Genomic DNA, 15,145 nt, shown 5'->3' with positions numbered 1-15,145 from the left:
ACTGATACACTCTTGAAGTCATTCTGTTTCGCTCCATTCTCTACATGTCCGAACCACCTCAACAACCCTTCCTCAACCCTCTGGACAACAGTTTTGGTAATCCCGCACCTCCTCCTAACTTCCAAACTACGAATTCTCTGCATTATATTCACACCACACATTGCCCTCAGACATGACATCTCCACTGCCTCCAGCCTTCTCCTCGCTGCAACATTCATCACCCATGCTTCACACCCATATAAGAACGTTGGTAAAACTATACTCTCATACATTCCCCTCTTTGCCTCCAAGGACAAAGTTCTTTGTCTCCACAGACTCCTAAGTGCACCACTCACCCTTTTCTCCTCATCAATTCTATGATTCACCTCATCTTTCATAGACCCATCCGCTGACACGTCCACTCCCAAATATCTGAATACATTCACCTCCTCCATACTCTCTCCCTCCAATCTGATATCCAATCTTTCATCACCTAATCTTTTTATTATAGTCATATTATTATTATTATTATTATTATTATTATTATTATTATTATTATTATTATTATTATTATATTAGTAGTAGTAGTAGTAGTAGTATAACAACTGCAGTTGTCGTGGGAAAAACTTTAAAACGTGTTTTGCATTTTTTCAAGTTATATTTTGCTTATTTAATTTAAATGATAGTGATTCTTGTCTTATGTGACTTTGTTCAGTTTTAGTTATTGTAATGAACCATTGATCCATGCAGTGGTTGACTGGTGTGCAGGTGTACAAGCACATCTGTGTTTACACACATGTACCTTGTGTTACACACAGATGCACAACACACATTTAAGACTGATAGACTGAACACATCGTCTCCAGGCTCAGGGACTGATTACCTCAAACTCATGTTCCAATCTTCTTCTGTATATTGGACTGAAGAAGCCACTGTCTGGCTATATTTTTCCTTAGTTAAGGTTGAGAAATGTTGCACAAGTGCCTTGTTCTTCAACTTGTGTGTTTCTGAAGCACTCACATCACTCCTCTCTTCTTAATATTCTAAATACATTATTTCTTTATCTTAGGAAATGTTCCGTAATAATTTCTTGTTGTCTGAGACGTCGCTCACATGAACCATCTAGTTAGTACTCTCTGTACTACGACAACCACACACACCTTCCTTACCAGGATGACGAGTACTTACCTAGTTGTACTCACCTAGTTGAGGTTGCGGGGGTCGAGTCCGAGCTCCTGGCCTCACCTCTTCACTGATCGCTACTAGGTCACTCTCCCTGAACCGTGAGCTTTATCATACCTCTGCTTAAAGCTATGTATGGATCCTGCCTCCACTACATCGCTTCCCAAACTATTCCACTTACTGATTACTCTGTGGCTGAAGAAATACTTCCTAACATCCCTGTGATTCATCTGTGTCTTCAACTTCCAACTGTGTCCCCTTGTTACTGTGTCCAATCTCTGGAACATCCTGTCTTTGTCCGCCTTGTCAATTCCTCTCAGTATTTTGTATGTCGTTATCATGTCCCCTGTCCTCCAGTGTCGTCAGGTTGATTTCCCTTAACCTCTCCTCGTAGGACATACCTCTTAGCTCTGGGTCTAGTCTTGTTGCAAACCTTTGCACTTTCTCTAGTTTCTTTACGTGCTTGGCTAGGTGTGGGTTCCAAACTGGTGCCGCATACTCCAGTATGGGCCTAACGTACACGGTGTACAGGGTCCTGAACGATTCCTTATTAAGATGTCGGAATGCTGTTCTGAGGTTTGCTAGGCGCCCATATGCTGCAGCAGTTATTTGGTTGATGTGCGCTTCAGGAGATGGGCCTGGTGTTATACTCACCCCAAGATCTTTTTCCTTGAGTGAGGTTTGTAGTCTCTGGCCCCCTAGACTGTACTCCGTCTGCGGTCTTCTTTGCCCTTCCCCAATCTTCATGACTTTGCACTTGGTGGGATTGAACTCCAGGAGCCAATTGCTGGACCAGGTCTGCAGCCTGTCCAGATCCCTTTGTAGTTCTGCCTGGTCTTCGATCGAGTGAATTCTTCTCATCAACTTCGTCATCTGCAAACAGGGACACCTCAGAGTCTATTCCTTCCGTCATGTCGTTCACAAATACCAGAAACAGCACTGGTCCTAGGACTGACCCCTGTGGGACCCCGCTGGTCACAGGTGCCCACTCTGACACCTCGCCACGTACCATGACTCGCTGCTGTCTTCCTGACAAGTATTCCCTGATCCATTGTAGTGCCTTCCCTGTTATCCCTGCTTGGTCCTCCAGTTTTTGCACCAATCTCTTGTGTGGAACTGTGTCAAACGCCTTCTTGCAGTCCAAGAATATGCAATCCACCCACCCCTCTCTCTCTTGTCTTACTGCTGTCACCATGTCATAGAACTCCAGTAGGTTTGTGACACAGGATTTCCCGTCCCTGAAACCATGTTGGCTGCTGTTGATGAGATCATTCCTTTCTAGGTGTTCCACCACTCTTCTCCTGATAATCTTCTCCATGATTTTGCATACTATACATGTCAGTGACACTGGTCTGTAGTTTAATGCTTCATGTCTGTCTCCTTTTTTAAAGATTGGGACTACATTTGCTGTCTTCCATGCCTCAGGCAATCTCCTTGTTTCGATAGATGTATTGAATATTGTTGTTAGGGGTACACATAGCGCCTCTGCTCCCTCTCTCAATACCCATGGGGAGATGTTATCTGGCCCCATTGCCTTTGAGGTATCTAGCTCACTCAGAAGCCTCTTCACTTCTTCCTCGGTTGTGTGCACTGTGTCCAGCACATGGTGGTGTGCCCCACCTCTCCGTCTTTCTGGAGCCCCTTCTGTCTCCTCTGTGAACACTTCTTTGAATCTCTTGTTGAGTTCCTCACATACTTCATGGTCATTTCTTGTTGTCTCTCCTCCTTCCTTCCTTAGCCTGATTACCTGGTCCTTGACTGTTGTTTTCCTCCTGATGTGGCTGTACAACAGTTTCGGGTCAGATTTGGCTTTCGCTGCTATGTCATTTTCATATTGTCTTTGGGCCTCCCTTCTTATCTGTGCATATTCGTTTCTGGCTCTACGACTGCTCTCCTTATTCTCCTGGGTCCTTTGCCTTCTATATTTCTTCCATTCCCTAGCACACTTGGTTTTTGCCTCCCTGCACCTTTGGGTAAACCATGGGCTCATCCTGGCTTTTTCATTATTCCTGTTACCCTTGGGTACAAACCTCTCCTCAGCCTCCTTGCATTTTGTTGGTACATATTCCATCATCTCATTAACTGGCTTCCCTGCCAGTTCTCTGTCCCACTGAACCCCGTTCAGGAAGTTCCTCATTCCTGTGTAATCCCCTTTCTTGACTTCATTCGTCCTGGCCTTCCTGCTTCTCCCTCCACTTGTAGCTCTACTGTGTATTCGAAGCTTAAAACCACATGGTCACTGGCCCCAAGGGGTCTTTCATATGTGATGTCCTCGATATCTGCACTACTCAAGGTAAATACTAAGTCCAGCCTTGCTGGTTCATCCTCTCCTCTCTCTCTTGTAGTGTCCCTTACGTGTTGGTACATGAAGTTTTCCAGTACCACCTCCATCATCTTAGCCCTCCATGTATCTTGGCCCCCATGCGGGTCCAAGTTCTCCCAATCGATCTCCTTGTGGTTAAAGTCACCCATGATCAGGAGCTTTGCCCTGCATGCATGAGCTCTTCTGGCCACTGTAGCCAGTGTGTTAACCATCGCTCTATTGCTCTCGTTGTACTCTTGCCTTGGCCTCCTGCTGTTCTGTGGTGGGTTATACATCACTGCTATTACCACCTTGGGACCTCCAGAGTGAAGCGTTCCCGCTATGTAATCACTTTCTTCTCCGCTGTCTCCTCTCTCCAGCTCATCAAAATTCCAGCGATTTTTGATCAGCAATGCCACTCCTCCACCCTCCCTGTTCCCTCTGTCTTTCCTCAGGATTTGGTATCCCATTGGAAAGATGGCATCTGTTATCATACCTGTAAGCTTGGTTTCTGTGAGAGCTATAATGTCCGGTGATGCCTCTTTGACTCTTTCATGCCACTCCTCCCACTTATTTGTTATTTCATCAGCGTTTGTGTACCATACCTTCAGTTTCCTTTCCAACACTGTGGTTTGGGGGGCCTGTGAGGGTGGGAGACCTGGTAGCATACTGTGGGATTCTATAGCTCGGTGCTGGGTGGAGGCTGTGGGTATGGATTGTAGTGTGTGTTGGGATGGTGTGATAGGTTGTATGGTTCTGAGAATAGTTGTGTGTGTGCTTGCCCTTGGAGTATTTGTGTGTGTGTGTGTGTGTGTGTGTGTGTGTGTGTGTGTGTGTGTATGTGACGAGAAGTAACCAGGCTTGTGTGTGATAAGAATTAACCAGGCTTTGTGTGTGTGACAAGAAGTAACCAGGCTGTGTGTGTGTGTGACAAGAATTAACCAGGCTTTGCTTGTGTGACAAGAAGTAACCAGGCTTATGTGTATGTGACGAGAAGTAACCAGGCTTGTGTGTGTTTGTCTCACACAGGTTGAGTGGTCGTAGAATCAACACCAGCCTCACTGCTGAAGGATCAGTATCACCTATGGTAGTACTGACGCAGCAGCAGGATGGTCACTGGTCCACCAACCCCATCTTTGACTGTGGCGCCTCCAACACCTGGCTCCTCGCCTTCTCCCTTCCCTTCTTCGCCAGGGCTGCCGATGGGGTCTTCGCCAGACTCAAGTAAGTGCCACGTCTTAGTTGTCATGTACTTAGGTAGGTGCCAGGTCTTGTTGTCATGTACTAAGGTAGGTGCCAGGTCTTGTTGTCATGTACTTAGGTAGGTGCCAGGTCTTGTTGTAATGTACTAAGGTAGGTGCCAGGTCTTGTTGTCATGTACTAAGGTAGGTGCCAGGTCTTGTTGTCATGTACTAAGGTAGGTGCCAGGTCTTGTTGTCATGTACTAAGGTAGGTGCCAGGTCTTGTTGTCATGTACTAAGGTAGGTGCCAGGTCTTGTTGTCATGTACTAAGGTAGGTGCCAGGTCTTCTTGTCATGTACTCTGTACTCCAGGAAGTACAGAGTCTTGTTGTCATGTACTCTGTACTCCAGGAAGTACAGAGTCTTGTTGTCATGTACTCTGTACTCCAGGAAGTACAGAGTCTTGTTGTCATGTACTCTGTACTCCAGGAAGTACAGAGTCTTGTTGTCATGTACTCTGTACTCCAGGAAGTACAGAGTCTTGTTGTCATGTACTCTGTACTCCAGGAAGTACAGAGTCTTGTTGTCATGTACTCTGTACTCCAGGAAGTACAGAGTCTTGTTGTCATGTACTCTGTACTCCGGGAAGTACAGAGTCTTGTTGTCATGTACTCTGTACTCCAGGAAGTACAGAGTCTTGTTGTCATGTACTCTGTACTCCAGGAAGTACAGAGTCTTGTTGTCATGTACTCTGTACTCCAGGAAGTACAGAGTCTTGTTGTCATGTACTCTGTACTCCAGGAAGTACAGAGTCTTGTTGTCATGTACTCTGTACTCCAGGAAGTACAGAGTCTTGTTGTCATGTACTCTGTACTCCAGGAAGTACAGAGTATTGTTGTCATGTACTCTGTACTCCAGGAAGTACAGAGTCTTGTCATGTACTCTGTACTCCAGGAAGTACAGTCTTGTTGTCATGTACTCTGTACTCCAGGAAGTACAGAGTCTTGTTGTCATGTACTCTGTACTCCAGGAAGTACAGAGTCTTGTTGTCATGTACTCTGTACTCCAGGAAGTAGAGTCTTGTTGTCATGTACTCTGTACTCCAGGAAGTACAGTCTTGTTGTCATGTACTCTGTACTCCAGGAAGTACAGAGTCTTGTTGTCATGTACTCTGTACTCCAGGAAGTACAGTCTTGTTGTCATGTACTCTGTACTCCAGGAAGTACAGAGTCTTGTTGTCATGTACTCTGTACTCCAGGAAGTACAGAGTCTTGTTGTCATGTACTCTGTACTCCAGGAAGTACAGAGTCTTGTTGTCATATACTCTGTACTCCAGGAAGTACAGAGTCTTGTTGTCATGTACTCTGTACTCCAGGAAGTACAGAGTCTTGTTGTCATGTACTCTGTACTCCAGGAAGTACAGAGTCTTGTTGTCATGTACTCTGTACTCCAGGAAGTACAGAGTCTTGTTGTCATATACTCTGTACTCCAGGAAGTACAGAGTCTTGTTGTCATGTACTCTGTACTCCAGGAAGTACAGAGTCTTGTTGTCATGTACTCTGTACTCCAGGAAGTACAGAGTCTTGTTGTCATGTACTCTGTACTCCAGGAAGTACAGAGTCTTGTTGTCATGTACTCTGTACTCCAGGAAGTACAGAGTCTTGTTGTCATGTACTCTGTACTCCAGGAAGTACAGAGTCTTGTTGTCATGTACTCTGTACTCCAGGAAGTACAGAGTCTTGTTGTCATGTACTCTGTACTCCAGGAAGTACAGAGTCTTGTTGTCATGTACTCTGTACTCCAGGAAGTACAGAGTCTTGTTGTCATGTACTCTGTACTCCAGGAAGTACAGAGTCTTGTTGTCATGTACTCTGTACTCCAGGAAGTACAGAGTCTTGTTGTCATGTACTCTGTACTCCAGGAAGTACAGTCTTGTTGTCATGTACTCTGTACTCCAGGAATTACAGAGTCTTGTTGTCATGTACTCTGTACTCCAGGAAGTACAGAGTCTTGTTGTCATGTACTCTGTACTCCAGGAAGTACAGTCTTGTTGTCATGTACTCTTTACTCCAGGAAGTACAGAGTCTTGTTGTCATATACTCTGTACTCCAGGAAGTACAGAGTCTTGTTGTCATGTACTCTGTACTCCAGGAAGTACAGAGTCTTGTTGTCATGTACTCTGTACTCCAGGAAGTACAGAGTCTTGTTGTCATGTACTCTGTACTCCAGGAAGTACAGTCTTGTTGTCATGTACTGTGTACTCCAGGAAGTACAGAGTCTTGTTGTCATGTACTCTAGGAAGTACAGAGTCTTGTTGTCATGTACTCTGTACTCCAGGAAGTACAGAGTCTTGTTGTCATGTACTCTGTACTCCAGGAAGTACAGAGTCTTGTTGTCATGTACTCTGTACTCCAGGAAGTACAGAGTCTTGTTGTCATGTACTCTGTACTCCAGGAAGTACAGTCTTGTTGTCATGTACTCTGTACTCCAGGAAGTACAGAGTCTTGTTGTCATGTACTCTGTACTCCAGGAAGTACAGAGTCTTGTTGTCATGTACTCTGTACTCCAGGAAGTACAGAGTCTTGTTGTCATATACTCTGTACTCCAGGAAGTACAGAGTCTTGTTGTCATGTACTCTGTACTCCAGGAAGTACAGAGTCTTGTTGTCATGTACTCTGTACTCCAGGAAGTACAGAGTCTTGTTGTCATGTACTCTGTACTCCAGGAAGTACAGAGTCTTGTTGTCATGTACTCTGTACTCCAGGAAGTACAGTCTTGTTGTCATATACTCTGTACTCCAGGAAGTACAGAGTTTTGTTGTCATATACTCTGTACTCCAGGAAGTACAGAGTCTTGTTGTCATGTACTCTGTACTCCAGGAAGTACAGAGTCTTGTTGTCATGTACTCTGTACTCCAGGAAGTACAGAGTCTTGTTGTCATGTACTCTGTACTCCAGGAAGTACAGAGTCTTGTTGTCATGTACTCTGTACTCCAGGAAGTACAGTCTTGTTGTCATATACTCTGTACTCCAGGAAGTACAGAGTCTTGTTGTCATATACTCTGTACTCCAGGAAGTACAGAGTCTTGTTGTCATGTACTCTGTACTCCAGGAAGTACAGAGTCTTGTTGTCATGTACTCTGTACTCCAGGAAGTACAGAGTCTTGTTGTCATGTACTCTGTACTCCAGGAAGTACAGAGTCTTGTTGTCATATACTCCGTACTCCAGGAAGTACAGAGTCTTGTTGTCATGTACTCTGTACTCCAGGAAGTACAGAGTCTTGTTGTCATGTACTCTGTACTCCAGGAAGTACAGAGTCTTGTTGTCATGTACTCTGTACTCCAGGAAGTAGAGTCTTGTTGTCATGTACTCTGTACTCCAGGAAGTACAGTCTTGTTGTCATGTACTCTGTACTCCAGGAGGTACAGAGTCTTGTTGTCATGTACTCTGTACTCCAGGAAGTACAGAGTCTTGTTGTCATGTACTCTGTACTCCAGGAAGTACAGAGTCTTGTTGTCATATACTCTGTACTCCAGGAAGTACAGAGTCTTGTTGTCATGTACTCTGTACTCCAGGAAGTACAGAGTCTTGTTGTCATGTACTCTGTACTCCAGGAAGTACAGAGTCTTGTTGTCATGTACTCTGTACTCCAGGAAGTACAGTCTTGTTGTCATGTACTCTGTACTCCAGGAAGTACAGAGTCTTGTTGTCATGTACTCTGTACTCCAGGAAGTACAGAGTCTTGTTGTCATGTACTCTGTACTCCAGGAAGTACAGAGTCTTGTTGTCATATACTCTGTACTCCAGGAAGTACAGAGTCTTGTTGTCATGTACTCTGTACTCCAGGAAGTACAGAGTCTTGTTGTCATGTACTCTGTACTCCAGGAAGTACAGAGTCTTGTTGTCATGTACTCTGTACTCCAGGAAGTACAGAGTCTTGTTGTCATGTACTCTGTACTCCAGGAAGTACAGAGTCTTGTTGTCATGTACTCTGTACTCCAGGAAGTACAGAGTCTTGTTGTCATGTACTCTGTACTCCAGGAAGTACAGAGTCTTGTTGTCATGTACTCTGTACTCCAGGAAGTACAGAGTCTTGTTGTCATGTACTCTGTACTCCAGGAAGTACAGAGTCTTGTTGTCATGTACTCTGTACTCCAGGAAGTACAGAGTCTTGTCATGTACTCTGTACTCCAGGAAGTACAGTCTTGTTGTCATGTACTCTGTACTCCAGGAAGTACAGAGTCTTGTTGTCATGTACTCTGTACTCCAGGAAGTACAGAGTCTTGTTGTCATGTACTCTGTACTCCAGGAAGTACAGAGTCTTGTTGTCATGTACTCTGTACTCCAGGAAGTACAGAGTCTTGTTGTCATGTACTCTGTACTCCAGGAAGTACAGAGTCTTGTTGTCATGTACTCTGTACTCCAGGAAGTACAGAGTCTTGTTGTCATGTACTCTGTACTCCAGGAAGTACAGAGTCTTGTTGTCATGTACTCTGTACTCCAGGAAGTACAGAGTCTTGTTGTCATGTACTCTGTACTCCAGGAAGTACAGAGTCTTGTTGTCATGTACTCTGTACTCCAGGAAGTACAGAGTCTTGTTGTCATGTACTCTGTACTCCAGGAAGTACAGAGTCTTGTTGTCATGTACTCTGTACTCCAGGAAGTACAGAGTCTTGTTGTCATGTACTCTGTACTCCAGGAAGTACAGAGTCTTGTTGTCATGTACTCTGTACTCCAGGAAGTACAGAGTCTTGTTGTCATGTACTCTGTACTCCAGGAAGTACAGAGTCTTGTTGTCATGTACTCTGTACTCCAGGAAGTACAGAGTCTTGTTGTCATGTACTCTGTACTCCAGGAAGTACAGAGTCTTGTTGTCATGTACTCTGTACTCCAGGAAGTACAGAGTCTTGTTGTCATGTACTCTGTACTCCAGGAAGTACAGAGTCTTGTTGTCATGTACTCTGTACTCCAGGAAGTACAGAGTCTTGTTGTCATGTACTCTGTACTCCAGGAAGTACAGAGTCTTGTTGTCATGTACTCTGTACTCCAGGAAGTACAGAGTCTTGTTGTCATGTACTCTGTACTCCAGGAAGTACAGAGTCTTGTTGTCATGTACTCTGTACTCCAGGAAGTACAGAGTCTTGTTGTCATGTACTCTGTACTCCAGGAAGTACAGAGTCTTGTTGTCATGTACTCTGTACTCCAGGAAGTACAGAGTCTTGTTGTCATGTACTCTGTACTCCAGGAAGTACAGAGTCTTGTTGTCATGTACTCTGTACTCCAGGAAGTACAGAGTCTTGTTGTCATGTACTCTGTACTCCAGGAAGTACAGAGTCTTGTTGTCATGTACTCTGTACTCCAGGTAGTACAGAGTCTTGTTGTCATGTACTCTGTACTCCAGGAAGTACAGAGTCTTGTTGTACATCTTGTACTCTGTACTCCAGGAAGTACAGAGTCTTGTTGTCATGTACTCTGTACTCCAGGAAGTACAGAGTCTTGTTGTCATGTACTCTGTACTCCAGGAAGTACAGAGTCTTGTTGTCATGTACTCTGTACTCCAGGAAGTACAGAGTCTTGTTGTCATGTACTCTGTACTCCAGGAAGTACAGAGTCTTGTTGTCATGTACTCTGTACTCCAGGAAGTACAGATGTACTCTGTACTCCAGGAAGTACAGAGTCTTGTTGTCACTCTGTACTCCAGGAAGTACAGAGTCTTGTTGTCATGTACTCTGTACTCCAGGAAGTACAGAGTCTTGTTGTCATGTACTCTGTACTCCAGGAAGTACAGAGTCTTGTTGTCATGTACTCTGTACTCCAGGAAGTACAGAGTCTTGTTGTCATGTACTCTGTACTCCAGGAAGTACAGAGTCTTGTTGTCATGTACTCTGTACTCCAGGAAGTACAGAGTCTTGTTGTCATGTACTCTGTACTCCAGGAAGTACAGAGTCTTGTTGTCATGTACTCTGTACTCCAGGAAGTACAGAGTCTTGTTGTCATGTACTCTGTACTCCAGGAAGTACAGAGTCTTGTTGTCATGTACTCTGTACTCCAGGAAGTACAGAGTCTTGTTGTCATGTACTCTGTACTCCAGGAAGTACAGAGTCTTGTTGTCATGTACTCTGTACTCCAGGAAGTACAGAGTCTTGTTGTCATGTACTCTGTACTCCAGGAAGTACAGAGTCTTGTTGTCATGTACTCTGTACTCCAGGAAGTACAGAGTCTTGTTGTCATGTACTCTGTACTCCAGGAAGTACAGAGTCTTGTTGTCATGTACTCTGTACTCCAGGAAGTACAGAGTCTTGTTGTCATGTACTCTGTACTCCAGGAAGTACAGAGTCTTGTTGTCATGTACTCTGTACTCCAGGAAGTACAGAGTCTTGTTGTCATGTACTCTGTACTCCAGGAAGTACAGAGTCTTGTTGTCATGTACTCTGTACTCCAGGAAGTACAGAGTCTTGTTGTCATGTACTCTGTACTCCAGGAAGTACAGAGTCTTGTTGTCATGTACTCTGTACTCCAGGAAGTACAGTCTTGTTGTCATGTACTCTGTACTCCAGGAAGTACAGAGTCTTGTTGTCATGTACTCTGTACTCCAGGAAGTACAGAGTCTTGTTGTCATGTACTCTGTACTCCAGGAAGTACAGAGTCTTGTTGTCATGTACTCTGTACTCCAGGAAGTACAGAGTCTTGTTGTCATGTACTCTGTACTCCAGGAAGTACAGAGTCTTGTTGTCATGTACTCTGTACTCCAGGAAGTACAGAGTCTTGTTGTCATGTACTCTGTACTCCAGGAAGTACAGAGTCTTGTTGTCATGTACTCTGTACTCCAGGAAGTACAGAGTCTTGTTGTCATGTACTCTGTACTCCAGGAAGTACAGAGTCTTGTTGTCATGTACTCTGTACTCCAGGAAGTACAGAGTCTTGTTGTCATGTACTCTGTACTCCAGGAAGTACAGAGTCTTGTTGTCATGTACTCTGTACTCCAGGAAGTACAGAGTCTTGTTGTCATGTACTCTGTACTCCAGGAAGTACAGAGTCTTGTTGTCATGTACTCTGTACTCCAGGAAGTACAGAGTCTTGTTGTCATGTACTCTGTACTCCAGGAAGTACAGAGTCTTGTTGTCATGTACTCTGTACTCCAGGAAGTACAGAGTCTTGTTGTCATGTACTCTGTACTCCAGGAAGTACAGAGTCTTGTTGTCATGTACTCTGTACTCCAGGAAGTACAGAGTCTTGTTGTCATGTACTCTGTACTCCAGGAAGTACAGAGTCTTGTTGTCATGTACTCTGTACTCCAGGAAGTACAGAGTCTTGTTGTCATGTACTCTGTACTCCAGGAAGTACAGAGTCTTGTTGTCATGTACTCTGTACTCCAGGAAGTACAGAGTCTTGTTGTCATGTACTCTGTACTCCAGGAAGTACAGAGTCTTGTTGTCATGTACTCTGTACTCCAGGAAGTACAGAGTCTTGTTGTCATGTACTCTGTACTCCAGGAAGTACAGAGTCTTGTTGTCATGTACTCTGTACTCCAGGAAGTACAGAGTCTTGTTGTCATGTACTCTGTACTCCAGGAAGTACAGAGTCTTGTTGTCATGTACTCTGTACTCCAGGAAGTACAGAGTCTTGTTGTCATGTACTCTGTACTCCAGGAAGTACAGAGTCTTGTTGTCATGTACTCTGTACTCCAGGAAGTACAGAGTCTTGTTGTCATGTACTCTGTACTCCAGGAAGTACAGAGTCTTGTTGTCATGTACTCTGTACTCCAGGAAGTACTTGTTGTCGTGTGCTCTGTACTCCAGGAAGTACAGAGTCTTGTTGTCGTGTACTCTGTACTCCAGGAAGTACAGAGTCTTGTTGTCATGTACTCTGTACTCCAGGAAGTACAGAGTCTTGTTGTCATGTACTCTGTACTCCAGGAAGTACAGAGTCTTGTTGTCATGTACTCTGTACTCCAGGAAGTACAGAGTCTTGTTGTCATGTACTCTGTACTCCAGGAAGTACAGAGTCTTGTTGTCATGTACTCTGTACTCCAGGAAGTACAGAGTCTTGTTGTCATGTACTCTGTACTCCAGGAAGTACAGAGTCTTGTTGTCATGTACTCTGTACTCCAGGAAGTACAGAGTCTTGTTGTCATGTACTCTGTACTCCAGGAAGTACAGAGTCTTGTTGTCATGTACTCTGTACTCCAGGAAGTACAGAGTCTTGTTGTCATGTACTCTGTACTCCAGGAAGTACAGAGTCTTGTTGTCATGTACTCTGTACTCCAGGAAGTACAGAGTCTTGTTGTCATGTACTCTGTACTCCAGGAAGTACAGAGTCTTGTTGTCATGTACTCTGTACTCCAGGAAGTACAGAGTCTTGTTGTCATGTACTCTGTACTCCAGGAAGTACAGAGTCTTGTTGTCATGTACTCTGTACTCCAGGAAGTACAGAGTCTTGTTGTCATGTACTCTGTACTCCAGGAAGTACAGAGTCTTGTTGTCATGTACTCTGTACTCCAGGAAGTACAGAGTCTTGTTGTCATGTACTCTGTACTCCAGGAAGTACAGAGTCTTGTTGTCATGTACTCTGTACTCCAGGAAGTACAGAGTCTTGTTGTCATGTACTCTGTACTCCAGGAAGTACAGAGTCTTGTTGTCATGTACTCTGTACTCCAGGAAGTACAGAGTCTTGTTGTCATGTACTCTGTACTCCAGGAAGTACAGAGTCTTGTTGTCATGTACTCTGTACTCCAGGAAGTACAGAGTCTTGTTGTCATGTACTCTGTACTCCAGGAAGTACAGAGTCTTGTTGTCATGTACTCTGTACTCCAGGAAGTACAGAGTCTTGTTGTCATGTACTCTGTACTCCAGGAAGTACAGAGTCTTGTTGTCATGTACTCTGTACTCCAGGAAGTACAGAGTCTTGTTGTCATGTACTCTGTACTCCAGGAAGTACAGAGTCTTGTTGTCATGTACTCTGTACTCCAGGAAGTACAGAGTCTTGTTGTCATGTACTCTGTACTCCAGGAAGTACAGAGTCTTGTTGTCATGTACTCTGTACTCCAGGAAGTACAGAGTCTTGTTGTCATGTACTCTGTACTCCAGGAAGTACAGAGTCTTGTTGTCATGTACTCTGTACTCCAGGAAGTACAGAGTCTTGTTGTCATGTACTCTGTACTCCAGGAAGTACAGAGTCTTGTTGTCATGTACTCTGTACTCCAGGAAGTACAGAGTCTTGTTGTCATGTACTCTGTACTCCAGGAAGTACAGAGTCTTGTTGTCATGTACTCTGTACTCCAGGAAGTACAGAGTCTTGTTGTCATGTACTCTGTACTCCAGGAAGTACAGAGTCTTGTTGTCATGTACTCTGTACTCCAGGAAGTACAGAGTCTTGTTGTCATGTACTCTGTACTCCAGGAAGTACAGAGTCTTGTTGTCATGTACTCTGTACTCCAGGAAGTACAGAGTCTTGTTGTCATGTACTCTGTACTCCAGGAAGTACAGAGTCTTGTTGTCATGTACTCTGTACTCCAGGAAGTACAGAGTCTTGTTGTCATGTACTCTGTACTCCAGGAAGTACAGAGTCTTGTTGTCATGTACTCTGTACTCCAGGAAGTACAGAGTCTTGTTGTCATGTACTCTGTACTCCAGGAAGTACAGAGTCTTGTTGTCATGTACTCTGTACTCCAGGAAGTACAGTCTTGTTGTCATGTACTCTGTACTCCAGAGTACAGAGTCTTGTTGTCATGTACTCTGTACTCCAGGAAGTACAGAGTCTTGTTGTCATGTACTCTGTACTCCAGGAAGTACAGAGTCTTGTTGTCATGTACTCTGTACTCCAGGTACAGTATGTACTCTGTACTCCAGAAGTACAGAGTCTTGTTGTCATGTACTCTGTACTCCAGGAAGTACAGAGTCTTGTTGTCATGTACTCTGTACTCCAGGAAGTACAGAGTCTTGTTGTCATGTACTCTGTACTCCAGGAAGTACAGAGTCTTGTTGTCATGTACTCTGTACTCCAGGAAGTACAGAGTCTTGTTGTCATGTACTCTGTACTCCAGGAAGTACAGAGTCTTGTTGTCATGTACTCTGTACTCCAGGAAGTACAGAGTCTTGTTGTCATGTACTCTGTACTCCAGGAAGTACAGAGTCTTGTTGTCATGTACTCTGTACTCCAGGAAGTACAGAGTCTTGTTGTCATGTACTCTGTACTCCAGGAAGTACAGAGTCTTGTTGTCATGTACTCTGTACTCCAGGAAGTACAGAGTCTTGTTGTCATGTACTCTGTACTCCAGGAAGTACAGATGTACTCTGTACTCCAGGAAGTACAGAGTCTTGTTGTCATGTACTCTGTACTCCAGGAAGTACAGAGTCTTGTTGTCATGTACTCTGTACTCCAGGAAGTACAGAGTCTTGTTGTCATGTACTCTGTACTCCAGGAAGTACAGAGTCTTGTTGTCATGTACTCTGTACTCCAGGAAGTACAGAGTCTTGTTGTCATGTACTCTGTACTCCAGGAA

The 15,145-nt window shown here is 44.3% G+C and overlaps 1 protein-coding gene across 1 annotated transcript in view; it reads left to right on the top strand.

The window, feature by feature from the left end:
- LOC138851305 (uncharacterized) overlaps positions 1-4,691 on the top strand; it is a 54,411-nt gene extending 49,720 nt beyond the window's left edge. The window contains exon 2 of the mRNA XM_070080294.1: positions 4,493-4,691. Within this exon, the coding sequence (XP_069936395.1) occupies positions 4,493-4,691 (199 nt within the window). The remainder of the gene's footprint in view (positions 1-4,492) is intronic.
- The last annotated feature ends 10,454 nt before the right edge of the window (positions 4,692-15,145 follow it).

Source organism: Cherax quadricarinatus, unplaced genomic scaffold, assembly GCF_038502225.1.
Source record: "Cherax quadricarinatus isolate ZL_2023a unplaced genomic scaffold, ASM3850222v1 Contig288, whole genome shotgun sequence".
NCBI lineage: Eukaryota > Metazoa > Arthropoda > Malacostraca > Decapoda > Parastacidae > Cherax > Cherax quadricarinatus.
Note: the sequence above shows the minus strand (reverse complement) of the source record. Positions and strands in the feature narration are given on the sequence as shown.